Genomic DNA, 24,747 nt, shown 5'->3' on the forward strand with positions numbered 1-24,747 from the left:
TATGGAGCCTGTCGTCTGTATAGACCCTCTGTGTGTGTGTGTGTGTGTGTGTGTGTGTGTGTGTGTATGTGTGTGTGTAACTCTGGAATGAGTCTCTAGAGTGAGTCTGTCTCAATAGACTCCGGCTTGTGTGTGTTTGAGTGCTTGTGTGTGGATTAATCCCAATTCCAGGGCTTTGATTTCTAACGTTCTAAAGCTAGGGGAACCTCCAAGGACCTCTGCTTTCTCTCCAGGACAAGCAGCCAGCCACCATGACGGTTGACCCTAAACACTGATCTGAAGTCCGTCAAACATTTTCCTTATAATGGTAAACGATAGGATTCAGGGAGGGTAAACTGATCCCATATCTGTGCTAACCAATAAAACAGAGCTATCCCACTATAGCAGACCCAGGGACCATCAACTAGATTCAGCCGCCGGCAGATTTTTTTCTTGAGCAGATGGTCGGGGGGCCGTAATGTAATTACAAATAAATTGTAGGCTGCAGATTGACCGCAAAAAGCTGAAACAGATACAATATTTGACAAAAACATAGTAATTTCAAACCTTGCTTACATTTGTATACAATCACGTGTCTACTATGCGTGGGAATATTTACAAACAGATTTTCTAAACTAAAATCACTTGGAGATGATTTCCAGGTGTTTTTACAGTCTTAAGTTTACTCAGAAAACTTGGGGGCCAAGTAAAATCACCCATGGGTCAAATTCGTCCCGCGAGCCGCCAGTTATGGAACCCTACAGTGTCGAGTGACTGGGAAGTGATTTTCATCACTGATAGACTAGGACAATGTGATCAACTTGACGCTTTCAAATGACTCCACATCAATCAAATCAAAATTATTGTTCACATACAGATATTTAGCAGATGTTATTGCATGTATAGCGAAATGCTTGTGCGATCACGCATACACACACACAATCTGTGCACCTCACTTTGACATTATAATCCCCAAGCCATAGGGCCCTGAAAAATAACTTATGTCATAGCAGGCAGTAAGTAGTGCATCCCAAATGACACCCTATTCCCTATAAAGTGCACAATAAAGTGCACTTCTATTGACCAGAACCCGATGCCATTTGGGACAAAGCCTCTTTCTCAGTCTTTTATCCAACATTTTCTTGCTGAATTCAGGGGTGTGTTCATTAGTGCACGTGACTGAAAAAAATTGAAACAAACTACTCAAATGTCTTATTGGACAAACCCGGGTAAGTCCCTCCCTGTTTCAGTTAGTTTTCTTCTGTTTGGTTGAACACGACCCAGGTAAACAGTCTCCACCTCTGACAGACTACGGCCAGCTTTCTATTCTCTCCGTCTCATCCAGGTTTGTGACTCACCATAGTTATACCTGGCTCGTATCAACAATCCTTTCAGCGATGTCCGTCTCTCTTGCCCACCAATGGAAAATGTGTAATTCAAAACTGTTAAAGAATCTCTCCACCTTGTAGATAAGTGTAAACAAGCCTGGCTTGAACCAATGACCATGCAGTTCCTATCAGAACAAGCACACTAACTCCTACGCCTTAAAGGTCCAGACCTGCACTCTTCCTACAACATAGTATTCTTTGTTCCAGCCCAGCACTAACACACCTGATTCAACCACCAATTCATTTAACATAGGTGTTTTAGCACTAGGATGCACCCCACCCCCATCCCTGTATGTGTCTTATTTGGGCTCCAGACAGTCAGGCGGTAAGACAGGCCAACGGATAGAGAGATGGAAATGGACAGACGGAGACGGACAGACAGATACAGACATACATATACAAACAGACACAGTACATGCAGACAGACAGAAACAGACAGACAGAAGCATCTCTCAGTCTGTGAGTCTGGCATTCCACACGGTGAAGTACAGTTGTGGCCCGTGTAATATTCATATGTGTAAACATACTGAATTATAATTGGATGCATTTTACCGCCGTATCATACTGTGCTATGATTGGTTAAGACCACCCAGATGGTTAGGTCATGGTCAGTTGATCATGGTTGGAGATAAGTGAACATGCCAGTTGTAGCTAGCTAATAAAGAGCTACATTAAGAAATATCCTGTTGTACTGCATTTTATTATTTTGCACAAAGCGTGCAAAACAAGACAGCCCGCATTTGCTGTTTTCAAGCCTGCTCATTCTGGTGGGAACAATCCTGGAAGCATTCGGTGTCAGTCAGGAGTGTGTGTGTGTGTGTGTGTGAGAGACTTTCAACCCAAGTATGAAAGCCATGACAGGGGAGGTGGAGTTTGAATTTAGTCACTGAATGTGTTGAGAATGATTTCTGCTTCTCAAAGAGGGCTGTCTTTGACTGAATGGGTTACCCTGGGAATCAGTGGTCTTGGATATACAACTCTTAAAACTGCAGAGCCAGCAATCTCCATCCAAGTTGGTTTGACTGAAGACTGTGGGGATCTACTCCCTCTAGAGGCCAGTTGTGGTAACACAGGACTGGTACTTCAAACAGATGAATGACACAGAAAAGACAAATGGCATGATAGTATATAAAATTAAAATAAAACATCAAAAAGATGGCGTCCAAAAATTGCACCTTACTCCCTATATAGTGCAGCAGGGTCCATAGGGCGCAGGGCAACATTATTGCACTATAGGGGATTGGGTACCCCCTGTATATAGCCTCATTATTGTTATTGTGTTACTTTTTTCACTTTAGTTAATTTAGTAAATATTTTCTTAACTGTTGGTTAAGGGCTTGTCAGTAAGCATTTCACGGTAAGGTCTACACCTGATGTATTCGGCACATTTGATTTGGGGAGACATTTGGGACACATCCCATAGATGTCATCAGATAGCATGGCTTTTGAGAATCTCTCAGGATATTCCCTACAGAGCCATTCCCTACAGAATCTCTATAGTATACAGCTCAATTCCTGTTAACACAGTGCACCTACTTCAATATGATCTTAACACCTTATAAATGTGTTGGGTTGTATAAATCAGATGAATAGGAAAGATTTGTTTTGGACCAGTAGAAAGATGTCACACACACACACACGGTGCTGGTCGAAGACAGGTTTATTGCAATACATAAAACACACGACACTAGACAGTTATAGTTTCAAGGTCACGTGCACAAGTACAGTGAAATGCCTTTCTTTCGAGCTCTAGTTACAGTGGGATGTTCACTATAACATCCCAATCTTCACCTTTTAGAAACCCGTTTTACAGTGCTTCATTAAAACAGTAACATTGTTTCATTGTTACGTAAATGTTTCTTCAGCATTCTGAACGACATAGGATTTTTCCTCTGGCTCACACGTTCTCATACAATCATATGATTAAATACTACATCAAATAAATGCACTTGTAAAATACAGACCATAGTTACTGTATGGGTCAATCAATTAGCCAAATATTGGCATGTTGTTCTTAAAAAATCTGAAGAAATGTACATAAAGTACTAAAAAGTGTTGATCGTATTCAATAAAAATGCTTGTGGCAAGAGATGGGGAGAAAGAAAGAAAGAAAGAAAGAAAGAAAGAAAGAAAGACCATAAACCTCACTCTTTCATCCTCTCTGACAGGTACAGACAGACACAAACTCCCTACAACATGAATCATGGTGGGAAAAGTAGAAGTGGAATGCTTAAAGGTTTTGTAAGGGAATAGGAGAATGAGAAGGAGAGAGGGATGAGAAGGACTTGTAGAGACACAAACCTACCCCCCCCCCCCCCCCACCCCACCCCCCACCCCTCTCCAAAACACACATGTCAATATCATCTGGAGGAGTCCATTGTGATATTGCCTCTCATTCATCTCCTGGTTGTCCATAACAAACCCCCATAGCCAGCAGAGGTTGAAGTAAAACATGTCGGCCGCTAGTGAATGAACACAGCCCATAAACTATAAACCCTTGCCAGGCCTTGATGGATGAAGGGCTCAGGCGGAGCGTCCGTGTGGCACCGTTTTACGGTGTGCTTGCGCACCACCTTTCTGCAACAATACTGAACAGATTAAATATGACGATGAACAAAAACACAAGGGTTTTAGTGTTTTTTGGTTTTGGTTTTCTGGTCTTTGTCTCATTGCTGTCTGAGGAGGGTTCCATGTGAAACTGTGCCATCGTCAACATTGTTTTCCTTGAAGATGAGAGGAGTTTGGACGTAGAAGAAACTACAGGCCAAGAAAAACGGTCTCTTTCTGTGTGTGATGTATTCATTTTTTGCCAGGCTACACTCCAATTTCTAGAGTCATAAATCTTAATCTAAATGTTTGTCTGCTTGCTGTTGTTTTTCCATATGGGATGGAATCTGTTTTGTGTTGTTCCAGCTTCTCCTATGACCTTGATCCCACCACTCCCTGCCTCTGGTGCAAGGGCTCCGCCAATCATGACGCGAGCTTGGTCAGTAGACGGTTTTTGATGGACAGACGTTCTCCGAGAGAGATAAGTGTCTGAAGCAGCCGTTGTTGCCCTCCTTTGTGCCCAGTCCAGAACCGTTGCCGTTGGTGTAACAATAACTGCCCTTCTCTTTTTCCTCTTCAGTCAGACTGCTTTCTTCACCATCCTCCTCAACATCACTTCTTTCATCTCTGGTCATCTGGAGTAGAGAGAAAGAGACACAGAGACACAGAGAGAAAGACACAGAGAGAGAGAAAAAGACAGACACAGAGAGAGACAGAGAGACAGAGAGAGAGAAAAACAATGTACTCAGAACATACATGGAGATATAATGCCACTTTCTACCTCAGAGACCATCATCATCATCATCTCTAACACAGTAGTTCCCATAGTTCTCTCTCTAAAGTCATTATTTGTGATCCAAGAAAATAAAACCAGTGTCTCAAGCCAGTACTCTGTCAAAAAATAAATCAGCTGTGCCCAACCATTTTGGAATCGCTGCTACTGCATCACATGCAACACAGTTCTGTGTAGCCCAATATCACTCAGAACAAAACATTCACCTAAAAGTAGCATTGAAACCTGGGGCTGCATGTATTGAGCATCTCAGAGCAGGAGTGCTGATCAAGGATGAGTTTAGCCTTTCAGATCACAATGAATAAGATTACATGGATAGCTGATCCTAGATCAACAGTCATACTCTGAGACGTTACATACATACAGCCCTGAGCTATTTCAACCAACGCTGAAACCCAATTGGCCGCCTTCGATCAATCAAAAACACCTGGAGTTTAATCCATGGTAGGTCAGGTCAGTCTTTCAGACTTACCATAATAGACTCTATTCTCTCTCCTTGAGCCGTCTGACCGCTCTGAGCCAGATTGTGTTTTCCAGAAATATAATTATGTTCGGCACAATGCTAAATCACCAATAATTAGGTCCCAATGGCAACCCACTGTTGTCTTGTGACCTCGTGGGGGTTGAGTAATTGCCTCTGGCACCTTAGCTGTTTTCTGACATTGCCGTAGTTGACAGGGATCGAGCACCTTGCCAAGCCCAACACAATTGCACACACACACACACACACACACACACACACACACACACACACACACACACACACACACACACACACACACACACACACACACACACACACACACACACACACACACACACACACACTGTTCTAACTGCTCAGTTACTAAGTCTACATGGACAGAACAAGAACAATGAAACAATGAAAAAAAGGAGCGTTGGGTCTTAGGCTAGATTCTAGACCACACTGACAGAGAACAGACACTGTAGTCATCTGACAGAGAACAGACACTGTAGTCATCTGACAGAGAACAGACACTGGTGGAGTCACCTGACAGAGAACAGATGCTGTAGTCACCTGACAGAGAACAGACGCTGTAGTCACCTGACAGAGAACAGACGCTGTAGTCATCTGACAGAGAACAGACGCTGTAGTCACCTGACAGAGAACAGACGCTGTAGTCACCTGACAGAGAACAGACGCTGTAGTCATCTGACAGAGAACAGACGCTGTAGTCACCTGACAGAGAACAGACGCTGTAGTCACCTGACAGAGAACAGACGCTGTAGTCATCTGACAGAGAACAGACGCTGTAGTCACCTGACAGAGAACAGACGCTGTAGTCACCTGACAGAGAACAGACGCTGTAGTCATCTGACAGAGAACAGACGCTGTAGTCACCTGACAGAGAACAGACGCTGGTGGAGTCATCAGACAGAGAACAGACACTGGTGTAGTCATCAGACAGAGAACAGACACTGGTGTAGTCATCAGACAGAGAACAGACACTGGTGTAGTCATCAGACAGAGAACAGACACTGGTGTAGTCATCAGACAGAGAACAGACACTGGTGTAGTCATCAGACAGAGAACAGACACTGGTGTAGTCATCAGACAGAGAACAGACACTGGTGTAGTCATCAGACAGAGAACAGACACTGGTGTAGTCATCAGACAGAGAACAGACACTGGTGTAGTCATCTGACAGAGAACAGACACTGGTGTAGTCATCAGACAGAGAACAGACACTGGTGTAGTCATCAGACAGAGAACAGACACTGGTGTAGTCATCAGACAGAGAACAGACACTGGTGTAGTCATCAGACAGAGAACAGACACTGTAGTCACCTGACAGAGAACAGACACTGTAGTCATCTGACAGAGAACAGACGCTGTAGTCACCTGACAGAGAACAGACACTGTAGTCACCTGACAGAGAACAGACACTGGTGGAGTCACCTGACAGAGAACAGACACTGGTGGAGTCACCTGACAGAGAACAGACACTGTAGTCATCAGACAGAGAACAGACGCTGGTGGAGTCACCTGACAGAGAACAGACACTGTAGTCACCTGACAGAGAACAGACACTGTAGTCATCTGACAGAGAACAGACACTGTAGTCATCTGACAGAGAACAGACACTGTAGTCACCTGACAGAGAACAGACACTGGTGGAGTCACCTGACAGAGAACAGACACTGGTGGAGTCACCTGACAGAGAACAGACACTGTAGTCATCTGACAGAGAACAGACACTGTAGTCATCTGACAGAGAACAGACACTGGTGGAGTCACCTGACAGAGAACAGACACTGGTGGAGTCATCTGACAGAGAACAGACACTGGTGGAGTCACCTGACAGAGAACAGACACTGTAGTCATCTGACAGAGAACAGACACTGTAGTCATCTGACAGAGAACAGACGCTGTAGTCACCTGACAGAGAACAGACACTGTAGTCACCTGACAGAGAACAGACACTGTAGTCACCTGACAGAGAACAGACACTGTAGTCATCTGACAGAGAACAGACACTGGTGGAGTCACCTGACAGAGAACAGACACTGGTGGAGTCACCTGACAGAGAACAGACACTGGTGGAGTCATCTGACAGAGAACAGACACTGGTGGAGTCACCTGACAGAGAACAGACACTGTAGTCATCAGACAGAGAACAGACACTGTAGTCATCAGACAGAGAACAGACGCTGTAGTCATCTGACAGAGAACAGACACTGTAGTCATCTGACAGAGAACAGATGCTGTAGTCATCTGACAGAGAACAGACACTGTAGTCATCTGACAGAGAACAGACACTGGTGGAGTCATCTGACAGTGAACAGACACTGGTGGAGTCATCTGCACCACAGCACCAATCAGAAGCTACTGACCCATAACACCACATGGACGTCAATGCAGGAGGGCTGAGGTCTCTGTTACCCTCCACCCACATCAGACAGCACTGAGTTTCAAAGAGACCACCTGTTGGCTCTGTATGATCTAGTCAGGCCAGTCAAGCAGCTGTAGGCTGGGGCTCTATGTGTGTTTAGAGCCATGTTTCCCAGACCTCTCCTATAGTAGGATCCACTTACATCTAACATTTTAGTCATTCAGTAACTTTAGTGCATTCATCTTCACATAGCTGGGTGAGACAACCACATCAAAATCAAATCACATTTTATTGGTTGAGTAAACATATTTTGCAGATGTTATTAGGGGTGTAGTGAAATGCTTATGTTCCTAGCTCCAACAGTGCAGTAATACCTAACAACACAAAACAATACATGCAAATCCCAAAAATAATTGAATCAAGAAATATTCAAATATAAATATATATATACTGTAAAGGATGGTGTGTAGAGACAGTATGGACAGTATATGAATAGAAAAAGTGTGTGCAGCAGTAGTTATACTAGTACACCCGTTTCATCTGGACAACCCCTCATCAACCTCTGGTCAACCCATCATCAACCTCTGGTCAACTCATCATCAACCTCTGGTCAACTCATCATCAACCTCTGGTCAACTCATCATGAAGTTGGTATTCTGTCAGTTTGTACCATCACAGTCGTAGCAAGATCATGTTCTGTCAATAAAGTAGTTATCAAAGTCAGTGCTAGTAGGAAAATACTTTTAAATACTTGATTCATTTAAGGTACTATTTGAAGAGGTAGGGTTTCAGGTGTTTTCAGAAGATAGCCAGGGACTCTGCTGTCCTAGCTTCAGGCGGAGGCTGGTTCCACCATTGGGGTGCCAGGAGAGAGAAGAGCATTGACAAGGCTGAGTGGTAGCTGACATCCCCCCCCGTAGGTTATTCCACTTATTTGTCTTATACAAAAACCAGCAAACCTAATTCCAACTAATCAAGAACGTGATGATGAGTGGACCAGATGAAACAGGTATGCTAGTACAGGGTAGATCAGTGGAAGACCACCTGTTGATGGAAGTAGAATGGCTGGGGGTACTCAGAGAGCGGTTTGGGGAACACTGGTTTGAGTGTCAGACTGGAATGATTCAGGCCTGCTTTAAGTGGTGACGTTGTGACCAAATGATGGCTGTCATAAAGGGAATGGATGAAGAATGGAAAAGAAAGAGTGAAATAAACCACTGCCAAAAAGATGACTCACTTTGCCAAAGAGGAACTTGTTGACCATGCGCAGGATGAGGTAGGCCCAGAAGATGTGCAGGAACAGGAGGACCACCAGCATGACGTTGAAGAAGTAGTAACCAAAGAACGGGGGGTACTGGAGTGTGGGGTATACCCACGTACAGTGGATCAGCCTGGAATGACATAACCAACACAATGATGGTGATGATAATGGTAATGCATTTTATTTGCAAGATACTTTTTCACAAACCCGAAGTGCTAAAATATAGATTTATATGATACATACTACTAGATATGATAAGCTCTGTTAAACATTTAAACTTGTCCTGGGTGGTGTTCAGTGTGCATGGAACGTGAGAAAACGACTTGAAGCAGAGGCAGTATAACCAGTAAGAATTCAATAAGATTATTTTTCCTATTCAAAAAATGTTTTGCTTTTCATGCCTATTAAACATAAGCCTTTGTGAAGGAAAATAACGGCTAATCTTTGCTTTATGGGGATTTTTCATTATTGAAATAAGTAGGTAAATACTATGTAACTATCTGTATAAAAATGATAGCTAAGAAATCTGGTAGTCAATTTGTAAGTAATGTCCATGAGAGAAAGGGGACATTGTTCAGCTTTCCAGCTTTCGTGCTCATTCAATGGTGTCCAACGCAGGAAAGATTAACCAGTTGCGGAAACACTGGGTCGTATTCAATAGGCACCAGACTGAAACAGGAAGGGAAAACCTGAGCCTGACCAAAAATAAACATTCGTTTTTTTGGGGGGGGGGGCTGACTACAGAAAAAAAAAAATCTAGAATTAAAATATGTGGGGGAAAAAAAATCAAACGTTTGTTTTCGCTTTCAGTTGCATAACCTTTTTCTACGGTGTGCACTAATGAACACGACCCTGGTTTATTTTCTCTGCAGAGAACAGAACATGATGTTTTGTGCTTTTGCAAAGTTCAACGTCTCTTTGTTTGGCCTTTCAGAGTGAAATGAGATGGTTGATTGTTTCTCACAGGAGAGGTAGACAGAACATAATTCAATAAATATTGGCTTCTGTATCACTGAGCGCTCATGAGACAAAGACATTCCCCTGACAATTACTCCTCCTGTGTGCCTACTGGTGAACATACAATAGAGAGAGAGACACACACACACACACACGCACGCACGCACGCACGCACGCACGCACACAGCTAGGGTTTGTTAGTTGCCTTACCAGAATGGGAAGATGATCAGTCTGGTTACCATGAACACAATGGCAAACACCACAAAGAGACTGTTGCAGGTTGTCTCCCATTTGGCGTAGTTAAACAACTTGGCAGACTGGGGTAGGAGAGAGAAGAGAGAAAAACACAGTGAGTCTCCCCGCTACCAGAAACACACGACACAGCTCACCCTATGGGGGTGTTCTATATGCACCCATTTCTCTTCAGTGCACTACTTTTAACATGAGCCCTATGTTTACCAGGGGGCCATTTGGGACGTAACCGTTGCTCTGGATAAAAGTGTCTGCCACTCTTGGCCTCTTGAGACTCATCTCATTGGCTCAGTGGTCTAAGGCTCTGCATCGCAGTGCTAGCTGTACTGCTAGAGATTCTGGGTTTGAGCCCAGGCTCTGTCGCAGCCGGCCGCGACCGGGAGACCCATGGGACGGCGCACAATTGGCCCAGCGTCATCCAGGTTAGGGAGGGTTTGGCCGGCAGGGATGTCCCTTTCCCATCGCGCACTAGCGACTCCTGTGGCGGGCCGGGCGCAGTGCACGCTGACACGGTGGCCAGGTGCACGGTGTTTCCTCCAACACATTGGTGCGGCTGGCTTCAGGGTGAAGTGGGCATTGTGTCAAGAAGCAGTGCGGCTTGGTTGGGTTGTGTTTAGGTGAACGCACGGCTCTCAACCTTCGCCTCTCCTGAGTCCGTACGGGAGTTTCAGTGATGAGACAAGACTTTATCTACCAATTGGATACCACAAAATTGGGGAGAAAAAGGGGTGAAATAAATAAATAGAAATTTAAAAAAGTATCTGCCACACACACAGAACACACACACCACACAGAACACACACACCACGCAGAACACACCACACAGAGACACTCCACATGGTAGCAGACCTCTAGCAGGACGTCGGAGGCATCGTGGATGAGCATCACCAGGGTTCCTATACGGATGTAGTTGACACACCAAGAGAAGGACAGCAGTGTCAGGGTGGCCAAATGGTGGATGATCTGTTCCTTAAAGTCCTAGAGGAGACAACACAACAAACATCTTCACCTGTTGTTTCTGTTGCTACTGTTGTTATTCTACTACGTGTCTTCAAAATCACTTGATAGTGTGACATGCATAACTAAGCAGGCAGATGGTCAATGTTAGGCATGTTGGAACAACTAATAAACGGCTAATAGTGTGTATCATATAGTGGAATATATAATTAACTGTAATTGCTTCTGAGTAGCCAACTGCAATTTACTTTGATAAAAAATACTTTGTTGATTTCCTGATATGATAATTTCTACATACTTTCTACTTTTCATCTCCATAAGACATTTAATGCTCTGGCCTGTCAGAGGTGGCAGGCAGGCCGCTATCTAATTAGGACTGCAGTAGGAAACTAATGTGAGAAAGCAGAGCTTCAGGACCTCTTGTTTTTCCATCTTATGAGAAGCAGCTAAACGGGTCAGAGAGTGGAAGATAATGCAGGTGTATGGGAAAGAAAGCAGAGCTTGAGAAAAGCCCATAGGGGCTGGCAGGGACTGGGATCCCCGACTCTCACCTTCCTCTTGACATCAAAGGTGACTCTGAAGAGAAGAGAACCATAGAAGCTCATCTCCAGGATGTAGTACCAGTACTGAGAATCCAGCATAGTCTATAGAGGGAGAGGGAGAGAGGGAGAGAGAGAAAGAGATAATGAGATGTGTATAGCGAGAGGGAGAAAGAGAAATACCAGTAACAGGTAACAATCTTACAGTGCCATGAATGAATCACAGTACAACAGAACGGACTCAAAACAAAGAGCTCTCCTTTGTCTGAGTGTTTGCGTCTGAAATGGCACCGTATTCCCTATATAGTGCAAATGCCTCTGTTCAAAAGTAGTGCACTAAATAGGGAGCCATTTCGAACGGAGACAGTGTCTCTAGCTGGGGCAAAGAAATCAGGGGCTGTGTAGCCATCAAGCATCTTAGAGTAGAGTGATGATTTAAGATCAGTTTTGACTTTTAGATCACAATGAATAAGACAACATGGACAGAGGACAACTGGTCCTAGATCAGCACTCCTACTTAGAGACCCCTGTTTCAAGGACAGATTTTTCCATCTACGTAACATTGCAAAAATCTTAAACTTTCTGTCCAAAAATGATGCCAAAAAATGAATCTATGCTTTTGTCACTTCTAGATTAGACTACTGCAACGCTCTCCTTTCCAGATACCCGGATAAAGCACTAAATAAACTTCAGTTAGTGCTAACCACGGCTGCTAGAATCTTGACTAGAACCAAAAAAATGTATCATATTACTCCAGTGCTAGCCTCTCTACACTGGCTTCCTGTTAAAGCAAGGGCTGATTTCAAGGTTTTACTGCTCACCTACAAAGCATTACATGGCCTTGCTCCTATCGATCTTACCGATTTGGTCCGATCCATGTGAGAGACGCAGACTCGGTCTCGACCTTTAAGTCTTTATTGAAGACTCATCTCATTAGGTCCTATGATTGAGTGTAGTCTGGCCCAGGAGTGTGAAGGTGAACGGAAAGGCACTGCTGTCTCTGCCTGGCCGGTTCCCCTCTCTCCACTGGGATTCTCTGCCTCAAACCATTTTACGGGGGCTGAGTCACTGGCTTACTGGTGCTCTTCCACCTAGGAGGGGTGCGTCACTTGAGTGGGTTGAGTCTCTGACGTGATCTTCCTTTCCGGGTTGGTGCCCCCTCGGGTTGGTGCTGGGGGGAGATCTTCGTGGGCTATACTCTGCCTTTTCTCATGGTAGTAAGTTGGTGGTTGAAGATATCCCTCTAGCGGTGTGGGCACTGTGCTTTGGCAAAATGGGTGGGGTTATATCCTGCTTGGTTGGCCCTGTCCGGAGGTATAGTCGGATGGGCCCACAGTGTCTCCCGCCCGCTCCTGTCTCAGCCGCCAGTATTTATGCTGCAATAGTTTATGTGTCGGGGGGCTAGGGTCAGTCTGTTATATCTGGAGTATTTCTCCTGTCTTATCCGGTGTCCTGTGTAAATTTAAGTATGCTCCCTCTAACTCTCGCTCTCTCTCGGAGGACCTGAGCCCTAGGACCATGCCTCAGGACTACCTGGCCTGATGGCTCCTTGCTGTCCCCAGTCCACCTGGTCGTACTGCTGCTCCAGTTTCAACTGTTCTGCCTGCGGCTATGGAACCCTGACCTGTTCACCGGACGTGCTACCTTGTCCAGGACCTGCTGTTTTCGACTCTCTCTCTTTACCGCACCTGTTGTCTCCATCTCTGAATGCCCGGCTATGAAAAGCCAACTGACATTTACTCCTGAGGTGCTGACCTGTTGCACCCTGTACAACCACTGTGATTATTATTATTTGACCCTGCTGGTCATCTATGAACGTTTGAACATCTTGGCCATGCACTGTTATAATCTCCACCCGGCACAGCCAAAAGAGGACTGGCCACCCCTCAGAATGTGGTTCCTCTCTAGGTTTCTTCCTAGGTTCCTGCCTTTCTAGGGAGTTTTTCCTGGCCACCGTGATTCTACATCTGCATTGCTTGCTGTTTGGGGTTTTAGGTTGGGTTTCTGTATAGCACTTGTGACATCGGCTGATGTAAAAAGTGCTTTATAAATACATTTGATTGATTGAATTTGATTGATATATATACGGCCCCAGAGCTACATGGTGTTTTATACTATGCTACACCTGGTTTTTACTTAGCAACTACAAGGTTAAAATTGCAATTGCATAATAATTAGTCTATCTAATACCACTTTTTATTTTGGGGATTCATCAAAATGATAGGCCAACAAGTTGGATACCAAGTAGTTACCAACTGTGTTGAATTCTTTGTTGCAAATACGATCACATAAAAAACATCCAAAATCTCTCTACAAACTATGCCTTCATCCCAAATGGCCCTCTAGTCCTGATGTAGTGCACTACGTTTGACCAGGGCCAATAGGAGGCGCCATCTGGGACGTGACCTGTATATACTTAGACCTGCTTTAAACACCAAGCAACATTGTTAGGTATGGAGCCTGGTCAAACATAATCCTAGCCTCGTCGTTCCAGTTTGGGTGACATCATCATTCCTTTGATTAGGACTTGGCACCCAGTAAAGACTGAACAGCAATCTAAGCCATACACACATTCCCCCACTTGTTAAAAATAAATACAAAAATTGTCTCACTACTAAATATGGACCTGTGTATGTGTATTTTGGACCTGAGAATAAGTATTATCAACAAGCTTTATGTTTTATGTGTGAGCAAACTCGTAAATCTGGACATGGTTTGAAAATGTTAGCCAAGTTGCGGCTGTTCAAGTATGATATGTTGTTGTTCTTCCTGGTTGGTTATACTAGTGTGGAGACACGTGAGAAGAGTCTTCAAAATCTCCCTGGTAAATGACCAGTAGTGCTGAGCAATTAACCGAAAACATTTAACAACTAATTGACCAACGTCAGTTCAATTATTTGAATTTTTTCTGTGAGCTCAATGCGCAGTTTCTCTAGAGAGAAATCAGATCAAGCCTGAACTGTGCGATGTAGTAGGGAGTTGTAGTTTCCAACCCACTAATATTCTATATGCCTACTTGTCCGGTCGGTGTGGGCAGAGATCTGTATATAACAACGAGATGATCATGTCTCCGTCACAACAATGGGAGTCTTTGTCCCAAAGGCGGGAAGGCAGGCGACAAGCTTAGGTCCAAAATAAGCCCCAAAAATATTTTATTAAAGTAAAGTAATGTGAATAATAAGCAGTAATGGGCGGTCACTACCATCACGGCACTGTTATTCACTGTTTTATTCTGTCTTGTTTCAGCATTCAATCCACATAATGCATACAGAAACCAAAAATCCTGATCATTTGATTAATAATCGAACAGACCTCAAAAAGCACTAATCGCTCAGTACAAGGCCCAATGACTAGAACACACACACACACACACACACACACACACACTATTCACACGCACACATACACACCTGTTTTGGAAATCCATTCCACACTTCCCGCGTATCATAAAACCATTCTTTCTGAAATACAAAACAAAAGGAGAAACATGCAGTGAAATCTTTAAAGAACATTACAGGACAATCTCATCATGATGCTTTCAATTTCAACTGGCATTGCCTTCCAGGCCTTCAGACACTTGCTGAAGCCATCACCGTCAAATTCCCATAGAGCTCACCGCTCTGTCCTCTCCTCCCCTCTTCCCCTCATCCGCCTCTCCCCTCCTTCACTTCAGGGCAGAAGGACTGAAAAGAAGTTCAGCTCAGCTCAGATAATATTTTTATCCAGCAATTGAGTCTTCCATTTTGACCTCCTCCCTGCTTTTGCCCGGGACAACCAGTTAAAGTTCTACTTTGAGGATGTTAATTTGATGTGTATAACATATCATAAAGTGTTAGGAATTTGTAGCCGGTGTGTGTTTTGGTGGTACTGAATGTAACAGAGTTAAGATACAGTAACCTCACTCCACATCTTGAAATCTCTCCACACGCGCTGAATTGTTATCTTGTAAACACTTGTGTTTGTGAAGCAGAGGATCACTAGAGTCACTACTCACATCATACAGGGACACAACTCCTCCAATTAACGCCAACAGATAGAACACAAACCTCCAACTGCAAGACAGAGACAGACAAGGGACACTAATATAAGAAGAAGAATAACACTACTGAGTGAAAGGTGAAAATGTGGAATAAGCATACTCTCACACACAGCACACCGTTTTACCTCGCCTCTCTGAACTTCTTCAGTACTCCGGGACGATCCTGGTTTCTTCTCTTTCTGAACCAGCGCTCCACCTGCCTAACGCACCAGCCGCTCTTCTTAGAGAGACCATCTAAACCTGCCTGGGACACACACACACACACACACACACACACGAGTTCAGAACCAAGTGTGTTTGATTAGTGCCAGCTGCCAGCTAAACAGAGGACTACTAACCCCTATGCTAAGTTGACTTCAATAAATTGGGGTAAATCAGATGTCACCAAATTCGCTTTAGTAGGGCAAATTTGTCCCCCACTAGCTGGCTACCTTGTTTCATTACGCTGGCTACTTGTTTCATTACGCTGGCTACTTGTTTCATCACGCTGGCTACTTGTTCTCATCACGCTGGCTACTTGTTTCATCACGCTGGCTACTTGTTTCATCACGCTGGCTACTTGCTTTCATCACGCTGGCTACTTGAGATTTCGGTAAGACACTGGACCATGAGTGCTGTGTAGCAGCCATCAGCAGACAGTTATTAGCAGATAGAGGAGCTGATAATCTCTCCCTGGAGATCATCTCCATTCAGCAAAACAACCATCAGGATATTTAGATCTGAGAGGTCTCGTGGTGTGAGGTTTCACTAATCCCTTCAAAGACTGTCGAGACCGTCTGACGATATACACACACATCAGGAGGCTCACACACACACGCACACGCACATGCAGATGCGTGGAAATTCACACGCACAAGCACACATAGCCGCACAAATGTGTGCGTGTACACACACAAGCGCACATAGATGCATTGACACACACACACACCACACTTACACACACACACACCTCATGTGGAGAGATGGGTAAAGGGCAAAAGTCATGTGGATAAACATTAACATCCCTCATGACCACATGGTGAGTCATGGACCAAAACATTTGGCCTGGAGCATAGCATCTGCATTAAAGGTTGGTTAGCTGGACATTTGGGTGATGTACACGATCACAGGTCTGAACAGGAGATATACTGTATGATAGTACCCCTGTCTGAGCCAGAATGGCCCATAGGGCCGGAGCCCATCTCCTATAACTGTAGCCTGCGGCAGCTGGACAAGTACACCCCCTGGACAGGTGAATTAACTTGAATCCAACCAAATTTACTTGAATTTCTATCACAGGGCCATATGCTACAATCCAGCTCCTTAATGCTGACTCCCTAGCAGAGCAGTGTCAGGAAATATTTGTCGTCTTTGGTATGACTAGACCAGGGATCAAACCCCCCAACCTTCCAATCTCAGGGCTGACACTCTAACCACAAGGCCACTGAGTTGGTCAGAGCATCAGCATCCTCCAACCAGGATTTCATGAGTGACAGATTGGTCAAACCCTGCCATCTGGCACCCTGCCTGAGTGCCAGATGGGCAGGGGTTTGACCAGAGTGCCAGATGGGCAGGGTTTGACCAGAGTGCCAGATGGGCAGGGTTTGACCAGAGTGCCAGATGGGCAGGGTTTGACCAGAGTGCCAGATGGGCAGGGTTTGACCAGAGTGCCAGATGGGCAGGGTTTGACCAGAGTGCCAGATGGGCAGGGTTTGTACTATTCAGGCTATTAGAATGTCTATGATCTCATAGTGCAATGACATTTGATATTGACACTAATATTTAGGTCTATATGTAAAAGGTGTAAGTGTGATTTCTAATATGTAGGGTTAATACCTGGCCAGGGTTTCTGGAGTGAGAGAGATAGTAGAGTTCGAGGATGGGGTTGTCTGCTACTCTCAGTCTGGCCTTCTCCCGGATCCCCACTGAGGCTGCTAGAGGCGTGGCTATCAACCTGGGGGACAACATACAGATGCAGTCAAATATATTGGACTTTACAATGGGCAGAATGTTCAGATTCTTCTCAAAACTGGTTGAATTTTGACCTTGTAGGCACATGCAAGTTACCACAGGTGAGATTAACTACACAGCAAACGAGAATCATTGCCTCCAACTAAATTAACTTGAATAAAGACACGCACGCACGCACGCACAAACAGTAGAAAAGCAGGTTAAATTGTAACTTAACATCTACTTCCCTGTAGCAACCTATAAAAGGGGCTTTTTTTGTTCAGCAAGCTCTCCTTTCAAACTGGTATCTGATGAGTAGGAATTCTATGGTGTAGGGAGACAGTGAGGTAGAGGTTTGAACTAAAGGTTTGATCTAAACATGGTTTAGTAGTATATAAACAGCACAGAGTATAAGCCGGTTCTCTGGACACAGCACAGTCCTGGACTAGAAACCATTTCAATGGAAAATCTCCATTGAACAAAATATAATATTATACAGTGTTGTGAAAAGGTATTTGCCCCCTTTCTAATTTTCTCTACTTTCACATATTGTTTACACTGAATGTTACCAGATATTCAACCAAATCTTAAAATTAGATAAAGGAACCTGAGTGAACAAATAACACAACAATTACATACTTATTTCATAAACAAAGTTATACAACACACAATGCCCCTGTGTGAAAAAGTAATGCCCCCTTAGACTCAACAAGTGGTTGTGCCACCTTTAGCTGCAATGTGTGGCAGGTAGCCTAGTGGTTAGAGCATTGGGCCAGCAACTTAAAGGCTGCTGGTACGAATCCCCAAGCCTGAAAAGGCTCTGTCAACGTGCCCTTAAGTAAGGCACTCAAACCTAATTGACCCATGAAGTCCAAAATGTTATACTTTTGACTCATTGGTCCATAGAACATTCTTCCAAGAGTCTTGATGATCATCCAGGTGTTTCCAGGTGCTTTTTGGCAAACTAGAGTCAACTTTTTAGACGACTTGGTTCCCATTATGTCTGGAGAAAAGCAAACACTGCATTCCACAGTAAGAACCTCATACCAACACTCAAGCATGGTGGTGGTAGTGTGATGGTTTGGGGATGCTTTGCTGCTACAGGAGTCAGGACCTGGACGACTTGCCTTAATAGAAGGACCCATGAATATTGCTCTGTATCACAGAATTCTACAGGAGAATGTCAGGCCATCCGTCTGTGAGCTGAAACTGAGCTGAGTCATGCTGCAAGACAATGATCCAAAACACAGCATCAAGTTTACATGAAAATGGCTAAAAAGCAACACATTTAAATTTTTGGAATGGCCTGGCCAAAGTCCAGACCTAATCCCAATTGAGATGTTGTGGCAGGACTTGAAACGAGCAGTTCATGCTTGAAAACCCACAAATGTCGCTGAGTTAAAGCAGTCCTGCATGCAAGAGTGGGACAAAATTCCTCCACAACAATGTGAGAGACTGATCAACAACTACAGGTGTTTGCTTGCGGTCATTACAGCTAAAGGTGGCACAACCAGTTATTAAGTGTAAGGGGGCAATTACTTTTCACACAGGAGAATTGGGTGTTGGATAACTTTGTTAATTAAATAAATCAAACAAGAATTAATTTTTTGTGTTATTTGTAAACACAGGTTGCCTTTATCTAATATTAGGTTTAGGTTGCAGATCTGATAACATTCCGTATCAAAAATCAGGAAAATACTTTTTCACTGCACTGTACATGCCATTTAGCAGACTTTTATCCAAAGCCACATACAGTCAAGAGTGCATACATTTTATATATGGGTGGTCCCGGGAATCAAACCCTCAATCCTGGCAATGCAAGCGCCATGCTCTACTAACTGAGCCATACAGGACTACAGGAGAACATGTTCCTTAGTCAAGACTTAATCTTTGTCTGGGAAACTGCCCCTATATGTTCAGCAAGCTCACCTTTCGAACAGGTATCTGACCAGTAGGAAGGCTATGGCGCATGGCAACGTCACATAGAGGTCAGACGCTTTGGCGTAGACACGCCCATCTCGGTCCTCTAGGTCCGCCCAGGTCAGGTTGACTGGCAGCCAGAAGCGGTCCCACCAGATCCACTCGTATAGGGTGTCAATCATCCTGACGACACAGGGGTGGAAGAGGAGGGTTATGTTAGAAAACACATGTCAATAGGTATCACGTTACCGAACAGAGGAGGCTGGTGAGGAGAGGACGGCTCATAGTAATGACTAAAATGGTGTGAATGGAATGCTTACAAAAACATGCAACAAGTGTTTGATACCATTCCATTTATTCCGTTCCAGCCGTACTAAGCTCTCGTCTTCCGATTTAATGTGCCACCAGCCACCACTGTTATCAAGTGAGGCCTGAGGAAGACCTAAAGTAAAGTGGAAACGATGTCGCTAATTAACCACATGGGAACAAGATTGCAGTGTGCAGAGTCTCTTTCAATCATTTGCTGAATAGATGTTTTTATATCCAGACATTGTACCATCTAAACCGCTGTGAAATATATTTAACAACCAAAAAACATCGTATTTTCAGCAGTTTGAACCTGGTGTACGAAACGCTAAGTAAAAAAAACGCAAAAAGGAAACTTCGAGAGGGGAAGCATAGAAATAGTGCACATGGAATTGCTTCAATGACAGATCTATAACTCCCATTTATATCTGAATTGTGTCAGGTTGCGCACAAAGCGATGCAGCTTTAACCATGTTTTGAAGCAATGCAGTTTGTTTTCAAGTACACTGTTAACAAACAACAGAGTAAAACAAACAAGCTAATATGTTGGGTTCTGATGGGGTTAGGCAATTGAACTAAGCTGATTAGGCATTTATAAAAGTTATATTCTTCAAGAAACAATGTGTATATACCGTTAATTTATAAGTCCAAAAATAGAAGTATCAAATCGCAGATTGACCCTTAAAGATGGAATCCGCAGTAGAGGAAACAGAGTCAGTGTCCGCCCCATGGCCGCTGTTATTGTTTGTTTTGTCAACGAAGGTGAGTGTCGCAAAGTAAAATTGCAGTACACTATTCTGCTGTTCTATTACGTGTGCAATGATGTCCAAGAAAAAAACAAATGTTGGTATGTGTTCTAATCTGGCAAACTGACATGGCAGTTGAACCAATAAGGATTCCAGTTAAGGGGTTGAACTTAGAATTGGGTAAAGTAGCAACTTCATTTGCATGTACTTTATTTATTAACCAGGAATTGATAATGATATATTGCTCATAAATCACAGGTTCCGGATTTCAAGAGTGCATTCATTCACTATCAGTCAGATTTGATACCATTTTACAACATGAGTTGATGAGTTCATTGGACACCAGTGCTATAGGTTGTGTAGATAGTGTGGGTGTGTATAACCTAGGTCACTCCAGTCAAGTGCACATGCAGTTCTTTATTTCCAATTCAAATATTGACACAACAGCCTTCGCCTCTTTCTCAAGATGCTTCCCCACACCTAGTCCAACACACACACACGTCAGCAGAGAAAACATCACTGGCTGCGGTAGACAATGAAATCCAGGGCTGCAGTCTAGCAACATATATCCCAGTAAATCACAGACTAGACTTTTTTCTTTGTAGTTTTTTCTAAACCAAGGTCAACGCTGAAACGGATCACAACCCCTAGTGGTCAAGTCATGGTTAAATAGTTATGAGTTCTTCGAATCCCAGATGGCAGTGAGTTGACATACAGCAGGGTTCCCCCAATGGGTGGTTTTATTAGGCCCCCCAAGTTTTCAGCCCAATTATTTATTTATTGTTGGACATAAGACTGTAAAAACACCTGGAAATCAGCTCCAAGTGATTTTAATTTTGCAAATCTGTTCCAAAGTATTCCCACGCATAGTAGAGAGATGTGGCGTATACAAATGTAAGCAAGGATTGAAATGACTATGTCTTAGTCAAATATTATATCTGTTTGGGCTTCTTGCGGTCAATTTGCAGTCTACACCCCGACCATCCACTCAAGAAAGAAATCGTCTCTAGGCTGAATCTAGTTGATGATCCCTAACGGACAGACTGATTAATGTGAAGGGAAAACAAACTACTACTGAATAATGTCAACAATATCAATAGGGGGCCTCTATGGCCCTGGGCAGATTCTGATGACACACACACCCCTAAACAAGCGCAGACTATTTATTCTTCTTGTCATTTAGTCTTTCACACAGATGTGTGTGTGTGTGTGTGTGTGTGTGTGTGTGTGTGTGTGTGTGTGTGTGTGTGTGTGTGTGTGTGTGTGTGTGTGTGTGTGTGTGTGTGTGTGTGTGTGTGTGTGTGTGTGACGTGCTCTCGTTTTTGTGTGAGACTCGTTGCCCCCATGGGGACCATTTTGATGACATCACTGCTGATGTCAGCACATCCCGGGGCTCTCTGTAGTGTTCTGTATAGTCAGTGTGTAACTCAGCACATTTCACTGCCCTGCAAAAACATAACAACAACGCCACATCACAATGACTTTGCGGAGACAATGGAACCACCAACCAAACACATCTACAGGTCGAAATGGAACAACAAAACAACCTTTTAACCACAGAAATGGAATACTAGTTAAATTGCTGTGGTCTGATGGGCAATGTCCTTTCTAGTAATTCTATGTCTACGTGTTTAACCTTATCTTGCACTGATTACACATCTGTGACGCTATTGCATTATGATTCAAAGATAATATCATGGCACCAAGCGTATTACATACTGGCGCTACCTAGCCTGAGCACCTGTATGTTTCTTTGTTTTACAACATCAGATACAAACTACCTATCAAAGACCTGTCTATCAAGTACCTTTCTATCAACACCTAAACAGCAATAAGTCCAACTGAGCTGTGTTAGTATGCCACAGAGAACATTCTGGAATGGCAGTGTGCAATATGTATTGTGTATGTTGCTGTATGAGACGAGTTCAATGTGTATGACATGGGAAATATTCAATGTACAGTATGTATTATGTTGAGGGTGTAATGTACAGTGTTTATCATGTATACAACAGTACTGTGTGTCTAAGACCATTTTCACCTGGGGGAACATTACCGTTTCTCCTATACTAGCAGCCATGCTAGACAACCTAGTCACGGCGGACTGGTCCATAGAGCGATGAGCAGTGTGTATTAGCGGTGTACTGCCAGAACACAGCCGATAAGGAAGGCCTTTTGTATTGTTAGCGTTCTGATGTTGAAGATCTGGGGATTCAGACATTCAGTCAATGAAGAACATGACAAAGCACACTCTGTCTGCATATTGTAAGGGGATGTTTCCTTCTCTTTCTCCTCTCCCTCCCTGGTCTCGCTCGGTCTCTCTCTCTCTCTCTCGCTCTCTCTCTCTCTCTCTCTCTCCATCCCACATACAGGGGCACAGGGTTCAACTGTACTGGTATCGTACATTTTCATCAACTTTCTCAGGCATGAAAAATGTTTTTCGGTAGGGAAGCATACCAGAACTAGGGAGTGATTTATTATCTTTGACGTGCATGATGAGATAAAATACATACATCACGCAAAGGAGGTTTGCAGAATATGACTTAGTGGGAAAGACGTTATACGTGAATACAGAGACATGATTAAGACAGAACCTAGAACAGACTGTATGCTCAACTCACATAGTATTTTAATGATTGAAAAACAATGTCTCCAATGTATCAAAGATGATCTTTAGATTTTAACCCTGAAAATGACTGTTCAGTCCAAAACGTACAACTAAGTGCAGAATAGGAGGCCAAAAGGTGAAAGGGAGGATAAATAGAGTGTTTTCCTCATTCCACCCACACACACACACACCACTAGATATCCCAAAGAACTGTGACAGGCACTGTTAACTGTAAAGCAATCCATTTCCATGAGTACATGCTCTCCAAACACAAACATCTTTAGAGTACAGTAAACCCAGTCAAGATTTATCTTAAAACTCTGATTACATTTGGAGATATTTTTTTATAGTTCCATTTAAACCAAAATGGTAATTACACTTCACTGGTTAAATGCTTATGACTTCACGTTTTATTTTATTTCACCTTTATTTAACCAGGTAGGCTAGTTAAGAACAAGTTCTCATTTGCAACTGCGACCTGGCCAAGATAAAGCATAGCAATTCGACACAAACAACAACACAGAGTTACACATGGAATAAACAAAACATACAGTCAATAATACAGTAGAACAAAAGAAAACTAAAAGTCTATATACAGTGAGTGCAAATGAGGTAACCCTTTGGGCTATCCAGGTAAAGTGCCAGAGATCCTTCATAGTTTGAGTTTAGGCCGGTTATAAAACTATAAATCAATCAACCTCGAGAGCGTTCAGAAAAGCCTTAGGTGGAGGATCTCTATACACTCACTGACCTACTAAGAAAACAGAGGGTCTATTCAGTCCAATCCTAACATGTAAGATAGAGCTTAGCTCCTCTAACAGGGGGACATGCTCACCTGAAGAGACGATTCCACGTCAACCTCACTCATACAACTCCCACCGGTTGCTTCGGACAGACTCGAGTTGAAACCCGCTCCTCCGTTAACTAAGACAGGTGTAAAACAAAAGAAAATCAGCGCTAGCTATTTACATCCCAGGTAGAAGACCCCAGACAACACTACTACAGCACATTCCCTGAAACCATCCAATGAATCCAAGGTCATAGGGAAACAGAATATATCACTCAGCTTCCCACCGTTCCACCCTCAATATGCAAACCAGGTAATGTAGGTCCTGTCCTCACCCTCAGTAGGGAAACCAGGTAATGTAGGTCCTGTCCTCACCCTCAGTAGGGAAACCAGGTAAGGTAGGTCCTGTCCTCACCCTCAGTAGGGAAACCAGGTAAGGTAGGTCCTGTCCTCACCCTCAGTAGGGAAACCAGGTAAGGTAGGTCCTGTCCTCACCCTCAGTAGGGAAACCAGGTAAGGTAGGTCCTGTCCTCACCCTCAGTAGGGAAACCAGGTAATGTAGGTCCTGTCCTCACCCTCAGTAGGGAAACCAGGTAATGTAGGTCCTGTCCTCACCCTCAGTAGGGAAACCAGGTAGGTCCTGTCCTCACCCTCAGTAGGGAAACCAGGTAAGGTAGGTCCTGTCCTCACCCTCAGTAGGGAAACCAGGTAAAGTAGGTCCTGTCCTCACTAGAGCTGTTGATGTAATGTTGACTGTGGGAAACCAACAGGCGTGACAGTCCCTCCATTCAGTAGGCAGACTCTCTCCCTTGCTACCTCTCCCTGTCTTTGTTTGACATTCTTTAAAGGGTCACACCCAGCTCAGGCACAATTGGACAGGAGTTTTT

General features: G+C 43.8%; 1 protein-coding gene across 4 annotated transcripts; it reads right to left on the minus strand.

Annotated features, from left to right (window-relative positions):
- Positions 1–3,699: 3,699 nt before the first annotated feature.
- Positions 3,700–24,746, minus strand: LOC106562609 (ceramide synthase 2). Of its 4 annotated transcripts, none has more exons than XM_014127560.3 (12): positions 24,236–24,746; positions 23,909–23,997; positions 19,426–19,599; positions 17,383–17,500; positions 15,693–15,811; positions 15,523–15,580; positions 14,939–14,989; positions 11,541–11,633; positions 10,882–11,010; positions 9,991–10,097; positions 8,800–8,953; positions 3,700–4,549 (listed from the first exon to the last, which is right to left on the minus strand). In XM_014127560.3, exons 3-12 carry the CDS (start codon positions 19,596–19,598, stop codon positions 4,355–4,357), a joined length of 1,197 nt encoding a protein of 398 aa, XP_013983035.2. In that variant the 5' UTR covers position 19,599; positions 23,909–23,997; positions 24,236–24,746; the 3' UTR covers positions 3,700–4,354. The 4 variants fall into 4 exon arrangements, with proteins under 4 accessions (XP_013983035.2, XP_013983034.2, XP_013983036.2 ...); XM_014127559.3 differs by having other exon boundaries at positions 24,196–24,746; XM_014127561.3 differs by having other exon boundaries at positions 24,156–24,746.
- Between the last annotated feature and the right edge of the window lies 1 nt (position 24,747).

Source organism: Salmo salar, chromosome 11, assembly GCF_965601325.2.
Source record: "Salmo salar chromosome 11, fSalSal1, whole genome shotgun sequence".
Taxonomy (NCBI): Eukaryota; Metazoa; Chordata; class Actinopteri; order Salmoniformes; family Salmonidae; genus Salmo; species Salmo salar.

Coding starts and splice junctions, on each gene's coding strand:
- LOC106562609 (XM_014127560.3), bottom strand. CDS start 19,598: ATGATTGACACCCTATACGAGTGGATCTGGTGGGACCGCTTCTGGCTG. Junction 17,501..19,425: donor GTCAGATACCTGTTCGAAAG/GTGAGCTTGCTG, acceptor GTTGTCCCCCAG/GTTGATAGCCACGCCTCTAG. Junction 15,581..15,692: donor AAGAAGTTCAGAGAGGCGAG/GTAAAACGGTGT, acceptor TCTGTCTTGCAG/TTGGAGGTTTGTGTTCTATC.